Source organism: Notothenia rossii, assembly GCF_949606895.1.
Source record: "Notothenia rossii genome assembly, chromosome: 4".
Classification (NCBI taxonomy): domain Eukaryota; kingdom Metazoa; phylum Chordata; class Actinopteri; order Perciformes; family Nototheniidae; genus Notothenia; species Notothenia rossii.
Genome location: NC_136902.1, coordinates 5,247,548 through 5,256,122, shown reverse-complemented (window position 1 = coordinate 5,256,122; position 8,575 = coordinate 5,247,548). Strand labels below are relative to the sequence as shown.

The window sequence follows — 8,575 nt, the reverse complement described above, 5'->3', positions numbered from 1 at the left end:
GGGTGTTAAAGGATAAATCCTGATCAAATATAACACCAAGATTCCTTACAGTCTGACTGGAGGCCAAATGAATGCCATCCATAGTTAGTATATCTTTAGATAATTTGTTTTGTAGATTCTTCGGGCCAAGTACAATAACTTCAGTTTTGGTCGTGTTTAATATCAAAAAATGTTAAGGTCACCCACGTTTTTAAGTCCTTGAGGCAGTCTTGAATTTCATTTAGATGATTAATTTCATCAGGCTTGATTGATAAATATAGTTTAGTATCATCCGCATAACAATGAAAGTTTACAGAATGATTCCTTATAATATTGCCTAACGGAAGCATATATAGTGTGAACAAAATAGGTCCAAGCACTGAGCCCTGTGGCACTCCATGGCTAACTTTTGTTTGCATGGAAGATTCATCGTTGACACGTACAAACTGAGAGCGTTCAGATAGATAGGACCTAAACCAGCCTAAAGCAGTTCCCTGTATGCCAACTAAGTGCTCTTGTCTTTGCAATAGGATATCATGGTCGATAGTATCAAATGCAGCACTAAGATCGAGCAAGACAAGAATAGAGACAAGTCCCTTGTCTGAGGCTATTAGAATGTCATTTGTGACTTTAACCAGAGCTGTCTCTGTGCTTCATGACTAAAGAGACGATGATTTAGCCTAATATTTATTGAACTAGGAGAGGAACTGTCTTTTTTGTATCATGGGCATCGCAGCCATTATATGACACTTTTTGAAATGATTAGTTTTGACCCCCCCACTTCAACCATGTAGAAAGTCCGTGAATCGGTCTATCCACTCGCCACACTTTGTAGAGAGCTGTGTCAGTGCTTCACTATGAAATCCATTCCACATGCTTATTGGAGAGTGGTTTCTTAGCCTGCTTGTTATGTGTTTCTTAACAGAGAGAGAGGAGAGGGAGAGAGAGGTCAACATGTGTTTTTAGTTTTATGTATTCATGTATTTGTTTCTGTTCAAGAACCCAAATAGAGTTGTTATAAATAAAACATGTTCAGCCCCCTTGCAATTTGGGATTTTATTTTTGGTTGGTAGAGCTGGTCATTTCAAAAGTAGCTCACCAGCCAAAAAAGTGTGGGCACCCCTGACCTACAATATTCTGCTTGAAAAGGACTTTGCGTGCGATTGCCAACCACAACACTCAGGCTGCGACTCGTTCATGGTTCTGCCAGTCTTAATAATGACTTTCTTCACACTGTGGACAAACAGTTATTTTCAAAGTGCCTGTAGAAACTGGTGCTCATGCACTAAATGCCACGAAGTTCCTTGGTGTTTTTATTTCCTTCACATTCTCAAGGCTTTTTTAGTTGGTGTGCTGTGGGTTGCTTTTGTGCTCCTCGATGGAGACTGGTATGTGTGCTGTAGGAATGACGGCTCTGAGAAACAGGTAGTTAGCCTGCAAAGCTGAGGCGAATATCACGGACAACCAGAGTCATCATTGAAGAACTGAAAAACTCTTCCCAGGTGAGTGCTTCCGCTCTCGATCTACTTTATCAGCATCACTTCCATATTAAAAAAAACAACAGGAATGCAGTTTTGCTGTTATAATATAACCATCTTTCTTTATCTTTCTTCAGCATTACGGTGGCTTTTGGGCATTTTGTATCACTATTGTGGCTTTCATCTTGTCATTCTGTGAACGATGCAAATGCGGTGAAAAAGTACCATGTTGTTTCGACAGTAAACATCTGATTGAGGAACTGATATTCACAGAAGAAGAAAATGTGCTGGAAGAGGTTTTGATGAAAGCAGTAAAAGAGAAGTTGGCTGAAGAAGTCAAGGAGAAAACCCGAGATAAGCCATGGAGTGAGTATAAAGGGACTGCCAGAGCGCTGTTTGACGAGGCCATGACGCAACTGAGCAATTCTTAACAAGAGGAACAGCCAGGAGCATGTGAACGAGAACCAGGTAAAGAATACAGGAAAGTCTCAAGGCCTACAGAAAACACATTTTGTAGGTTGGTAACTTTTTTTATGAGCAATTTCTAATAACTAAGTTACTTCATCTAATTCGGTTCAAGCAACAATGAGGTGCAGAGTATTTGTTTTATAACTGTAACTGTTTTAACTGGACATATTTTCTGTTCCTACCAGCAGGTGGATCAAACAGAAAAACGAATTTGGTGTTTGTATTTAACCCTATCTGCAGGTTTACTGATTATGAAGAATGAAAAACATTTGTTTTAATAACTTGCAACAGGTCACATGCTTAAAATGTTTCTATTAAATCAGCAACTCCAAAACGTTTGGTCATGATCAAGTTGCTTTATCTTAGTGTTAGCCGTTTTACTACACCTTCATGCATAAATATGGCTTAACATGATTGCAATTAAAGACATTTTTTGTCAATATGACAACATTTATTTAGCTTTTACTTAGAGATACTGCATATTAAGGAATTAAGAATGTTATACAAAAACTTGCTTGATAATGATCTGATACAAAAAAAATCTGGTTTTAATTAAATAATAAATATATATTTTGATTGAGTTCAGTAAACTTTCTATTTGAACATTTTGTTTTTGTGTCCTTTGTGAATTTTCTTTTTTTACGTGTAATTCAAATGTTATCAAATCAAAATAAATCAAAAACATTTGTAATAGATGGAGCAGGATATTTTCATGCATGTTTTCAGGATAAATCATTTCTGATAATACTGAAACATGACGTGAGGTGAGTCAATATTTATGAGGTGAAAGCAAAAGAAAAGAAGTTTAGGATGATTCTGAAATGTTTTATATATTTGTTGGAACATTTCCAGAGTGATCCATGACGGCACACAGCACGGAGTCACTCACAATGACGGTGAACGGCTCCGACTAAAAAGAGCCTTTTTAAAAACACAGAATATGACAAAACACCAACAATCAAAACTAAATCTGAGCCAGTTCCAATCCCAGTTGTTTAATAACATACTGTACATCAAATAAAAACGTTTATTTTCTCATACATCTGTGCAAAGATCCCCAAATTCCCTCGAACACCACCACCGCCAAAGTGCATAACTGGAAGAACACTGTATGCTATGCATATCTTCAACACTCACATACTGGAGGTTTTACTAAAGCTCAGGACAGTAGGAGTCATTATATGACAACATCCAATGGAATTAGCTTAACGTAACACATGACACCTTACAAACGTGGAAATGTAGGTAGTCTCCTCATGCAACTTTTTTATAGTGTCCTTTTTCGCCTAGTATCACTTTTAATAGGCTTATAATGCAGTCTGTATGAGCTGTTAAAAGTGATACTAAGATTTATGTATTGGAAAAAAATACTTGAGACACAGCAGTCGTTTTCTCACCTAAAGCGAAAAGTACTTTAGTCAATTTGAACCTAAATCGAGAACTCCTTTTCAAGTTGGATCCAGGCCTCGGTCCGGCCCGGCGCTCACTTTGAGCATCATTCATCCATCAAAAAGTACAATAAATGTCACAATTATTAAATAACTTTAAATAATTTTTTTCCACAATACACGTTACTATGTTTAGATCAGATATGTGGGCAGGCAGTCAGGCAACGTGTAAAAAAGCCTCAACCCCAAGTGAGCTACAGTAGTCTTAATGTTAGCGTGTGTGCTAGCTGTAAACACAGTCGGATGGGTGAACAAAACGTCCCCGTTTTCGGTGATGGTACCCGGTTGAAACTCCCGAAAATGTTCCCGTTTTTGAACGTGCGTTAAAAAAAATAGAGCAAGGTGAAATCAAATGTTACATGTCAGTGACAACAGAGTAACAGCGTTGTGCCTGTTTGTAGCGTTAGCGTATTTCTTCTTCTTCTTCTTCTACTTCTTCTTCTTCTTCTTCTTCTTCTTCTTCTTTTGTCTTTATTGGCGAATCGCTTCCCCTTGGATCATATATCGCCACCTACTGTTGATTTATTAAATGTTCATATTAAATCCTTGTCCTCAGACCAGTGTTTTTGAGGAACTTGAAGATCAGCTTGTTTGCTTAATTTCTTGATTTACTTTCGTATATTGACTTGAAATCCATCCACTACAGATAGCACCACACGTGATGGTTACTTGTTATTATTTAGGGCTGAATGGATCAGGTTTTTGCCAAAGCGAGCCCTTTTACTAGAATAATAATATGTTATGTATTATATCAACCATATTGGTACAATGAGTGACATCTCGTGACAGATTTTGGAACATTGATTTGATTTTTCTCATGGCAGTTAGACTCTAGACTAGAGACAAACCAGGGGACTTTATTTTAATTTTTAATCTGTGTCTGTCCATTTGGTGTAGTATTTGATCCAATATTACATTTGGTTTATATATTAGTCACTTTCTTATGACATGCCAGGTTTTAGGCCTTGATTTGAACATTCAATCCTGAAAATAAAAAATCAACCAGATTAATGTTTATTTAATCCTGACTTGACTAGAGGTAAGTAAATCTGTATAGGAAGACGAGTTAAGGGATAGAGGAGAAAAGGTTATGGTATAATTACAGAGCCTGTCCATTTATAAATTGAGGAAATCAATGTTAGTCTGTTAAACAAAGTTCGGCCATCTAATAATGTGCTATCTAATATTAAAGATCAGAGGAAAAGAACAGAACGACAGAGGTAAATCCAGAATAACAAATAAAGAAGCAAAGAGATTGTATAGCAGTGAGAAGGAAAAAAGCTTGGTGTGTCAATTCATTACATTGCCAGTATTTTTCGTTGTTGTGAAAAAAAAATCGCCCCCTCGGATTTTTTAACAGCCCCCTCAGTCATTTCATCCTGGAGCCGGGCCTGCCTCGGTCTCTGATGTGAAAGCCTCCTTACAAAGATCATCTGTTGGAGCGTTACACTCTGTACATCTTTCCCACCTTAATGCACTTTGGGCATCTGCACCAACTCAATCAAAAAGGCTAAAGCTAACTTTAAATAAATGTCTCTTACACTTTAATGTTGGTAATTATCTTTTTGTTTCTTTTTGGACTGACTGATCTATACAGAGGCCACCAGAGGACGCTGCTCTATTCATTTCAGTCCATGACAGCGATCTGTCTGTTCTGGATTAACAATGTGTCACGTGTTCTGAATTGACCAATCAAAATCGAGTATTCAACTAAGCCATGTAATACAAGTCGTGAAATAACTGCACATAATTAACAGGGTTCTTTGTAGTACTTCCATTTACCGACGGTGGGGGCCAGGGACGTGCACAGACATTTTGGGGGGCGGGAGCTCAAGTGAGAAAAAGGGCACTTCCCATAATCATTTATTAATTAATGTAAAACAAAAGGTTAAATGTAGTTTCACATCTCTGACTTACTAACCTGTAGGTATATTGACTTGGAAGCTTGTTATGGTTGGGCTGATTTTAGAAAATTGCCTTTAAGTAGTTTCATCTGAATTGTTGTATTGTTTTATAAATAGTGTTGTATGTAAAATAATCAGGTAGTTTTTGAAAAATAAATTCAGTAGAATAAAAAAAAAGAAGCAATTAGGCAGATAAATAAAAATGTACTTGAATAAGTGTAATATAAATGATCCAAATGAAAACTCTACAATGAAATTGAATGTGAAATGACACCCCAGTATAAGTAGACAGGTGCTGCCCGGCTCTCACACAGGTGTTGCTCGTTCAGCTCATTTGGCAGGGAGTCTACAAATGGTGCCACTTCCTGTGTGATCTAGATCATTCAGTCATGGGGACTCAACTCTACCTAGGTGTGATAGTCGTGACTCTTTTTGCGACGACTGTTGCCAATGCAGGTATGCTTAGCACATGTATGTAAACATCTGCTTTTGTTGGGGAATGTAGGGAAATATATAATAATGATTTGTTTGCAGAAATCAAAGTACAGTGTGAAAAAGACTCCATAAGCATCACATGGACGATCCCCTCGAGGCTGCGGCAATATGCAGCTCGTCACTTCCTCGGAACCTGCATGCCATCTGGGTTTCATGTTCTGCCCAGGGGAGAGGGGAAAGCTGAGTTTAACTACAAACTAGATGACTGCAATTTTAAAAGACTGGTAATGTAACTGCCATGTTTCACCAAAATACCTGTCAGCCTTTTCAATGTCATAATGAGCTTCTTTTTTTTTCTTCAGGTGAAAGGGAAGAATCTCATCTACAAAAATGAGCTGACTTTCAGGCCCCAACCAAGGTCGAGTCCTGCAGCTTATGTGTATCCCATCGAGTGCGTTTATCCAAGGTAGGAGCTTCTTTCTTATTTAAATTCAAGATTAAAGCTGATATATGGGATAAATGTTGTTAATATATTTCAGACCTAAGGGGTGGGTTCCTCCTTTCCTGAACCCGGGGTCAGGTGTTGCCGAAGGCCGAGGAGGGCTGGAGTTCCACATGCTGCTCCTAAATGGTGAGGGCTCATGCGCCCAAAGGCAAAACACTCAAAAAATGCACACTAAGCCGTTTTTACTTTTCCCCTTACAGAACAAATAACAGCGGTAGCAGAGACGAATGTCATCCCCCTGGGTTCCTTCATGCCAATATGGGCAACAGTGGAGCAGAAGTCCCATCAGCCATTGCTGCTGCTCATGGAGGAATGTGTGGCAGCCACTACGCCTGAGCTGCAGGCTAACAGCAATGTGTACCCCATCATTAGAAATAAGGGGTGAGATCCAGTCTCTGATTTCTTTCATTGTTTTCTGGAGTTTAGTCCTTATCGCTGATCTGAATTTCTTCAGGTGTCTCCTGGACAGTGTGAAGGGAAACTCCAGGTTTCTCCCTCGGTACCACTCGTCTGCAATCATCCTCTACCTGCAGTCCTTCAAGTTTGGTCTCGGCGAGGAGGTGAGGGGGTAAAAGTAAAGTGCTCAGAAGAATATTTGGTTCCTAGCAAACATGTATGTTTCATGTGCTCCTCAGGTGTACATTCACTGCAAACTGCTCGCATGGGATCCTGAAGTTCTAAGTGAGAGCAAGAAAGCTTGCCACTATGTAAAGGAAAATGAGCGGTAAGGGAAGAGTTTGATTTGTTGGAAGTATGTGAGAATGTTCTGGCCAGCAGTTTAATATGATGAATGCAACTGATGCCATGAGCAACAAGTATGCACCATTAGCCAAGGATGCTAGCTTATGTTAGCAAAACATATCCCACTTGAAGTAGATCAATGCATGTACTTTGATCAGTATTGTGCTTTTATATATCTATAATAAATGATCTCCTGCTAACTAACAAAGTATAGATAACAATTGTGACGAATGATAATTTTAAAATATTTGAGAATAACAATATATATGTTTTAAAAGGAGGGGCACTCAAATGATCAGCCAACCTAATGAGATTTATGAAATAAAAAAAGCCCTGAGCTTTTGTAAAATGTTGACCTTTTTCTGCACTGTAGATGGAAATATATCTTTTGGTCATTAACTTGATATTTATAATTATAATTACGTTTTGTTTTTTATAGAAACATCACACCATTTTATAACGGCTTTTTTCTTCTGTGTATACAAAATGTTTTAAAGCCATGCTGATGTATTTGAGCCTTAACGATTGCTGCCTCCTCAGATGGGAACTCCTGGATGACCCCATGCAGAGCTCCATGTGTGACTGCTGTTCTAGGACCTGCAACACTCGCTCCAAGAGAGGAGACGAATGGGGTATCTCTTTCATGCTAACTTGTATGCTTTTTTTAATCTAGTCTTTTTCATTATGACGTTATTGTTTTTTTTTTTCCACTTCAGAATCCAACGGCTTCATGCACACTTCTGTGTTGGGTCCCCTGATCATAATGGATCCATCGCAACAAAATGCCCACAATGCATCAGAAGTTTCCATTGCTGACCAAGGTTAATGAGTATTTATTTGTCTTGAAGTTTTGTTCAAAACTTGCCATAAGACTAATGTTGCTAAACATTTTCTCAACAGGAAGTCCAGTCTAAGATTGGAGACTGAACAGAGGGCCCAGGTGGACGACATCCATATGCAGATTAAAGTTGTCTATAATCTCTGTATGAATAAAACTATTAACTCCTGTTGAGTATAAAACGAGTTTCCTTACTTCATATGAAGGTCCTACTGTCCTCAACTGTGTCCATCTGTCCCATCAGTAGAACTTTACTAATTATGTGTGACTTTTGTCATTGAAAGATACCGTCAATTATAATGTAACCTTTAATGGCCATGTGAGTTGGAGTATAGCCCCTGAATTTCTTTCACTTTCCATTTTACATTTTGCTCTGCACATGATATACATTCTGACATTACATACACCAGCAGATTTAAAAGCTATGGTGATCTGTCTGGTATTACAACTATGGCAATTATTTATGTTGAGCCTCATTTGAAAAGACAATTCTGATCTGAATTTATTTTCTGGGCACTCATGCCTGCAGTTGAATGTAGCTTAGTTTACTTTCTGGCCATGAATATAAAACCAATAGGGATGGCCTGCATGGCACGTGTTTATGCAGTTAAAAGAGGACATCATAGCAACACAACTAATATTCAGATGTGTGAGTGTGGATATTTTCTAACTGAATACAACTTAAATGTACCTTTTTCCCTTACCTTGAGTTTCCATTTGGTCAAAGATATAAAAATAACACATTTGAATAGGACAGGACATCTGATAAAGGAATACTA

The 8,575-nt window shown here is 38.2% G+C and overlaps 1 protein-coding gene across 1 annotated transcript; it reads left to right on the top strand.

The window, feature by feature from the left end:
• The first annotated feature begins 5,174 nt into the window (after positions 1–5,174).
• On the top strand, positions 5,175–7,965 carry LOC307037248 (zona pellucida sperm-binding protein 3-like). Its single transcript, XM_079678029.1, has 11 exons — positions 5,175–5,207; positions 5,592–5,733; positions 5,812–5,996; positions 6,075–6,178; positions 6,252–6,343; positions 6,418–6,598; positions 6,672–6,777; positions 6,853–6,941; positions 7,499–7,590; positions 7,675–7,779; positions 7,859–7,965. The coding sequence occupies exons 2-11, from the start codon at positions 5,667–5,669 to the stop codon at positions 7,870–7,872; spliced, it is 1,035 nt and encodes a 344-aa protein (XP_079534155.1). The 5' UTR covers positions 5,175–5,207; positions 5,592–5,666; the 3' UTR covers positions 7,873–7,965.
• Positions 7,966–8,575: the final 610 nt, after the last annotated feature.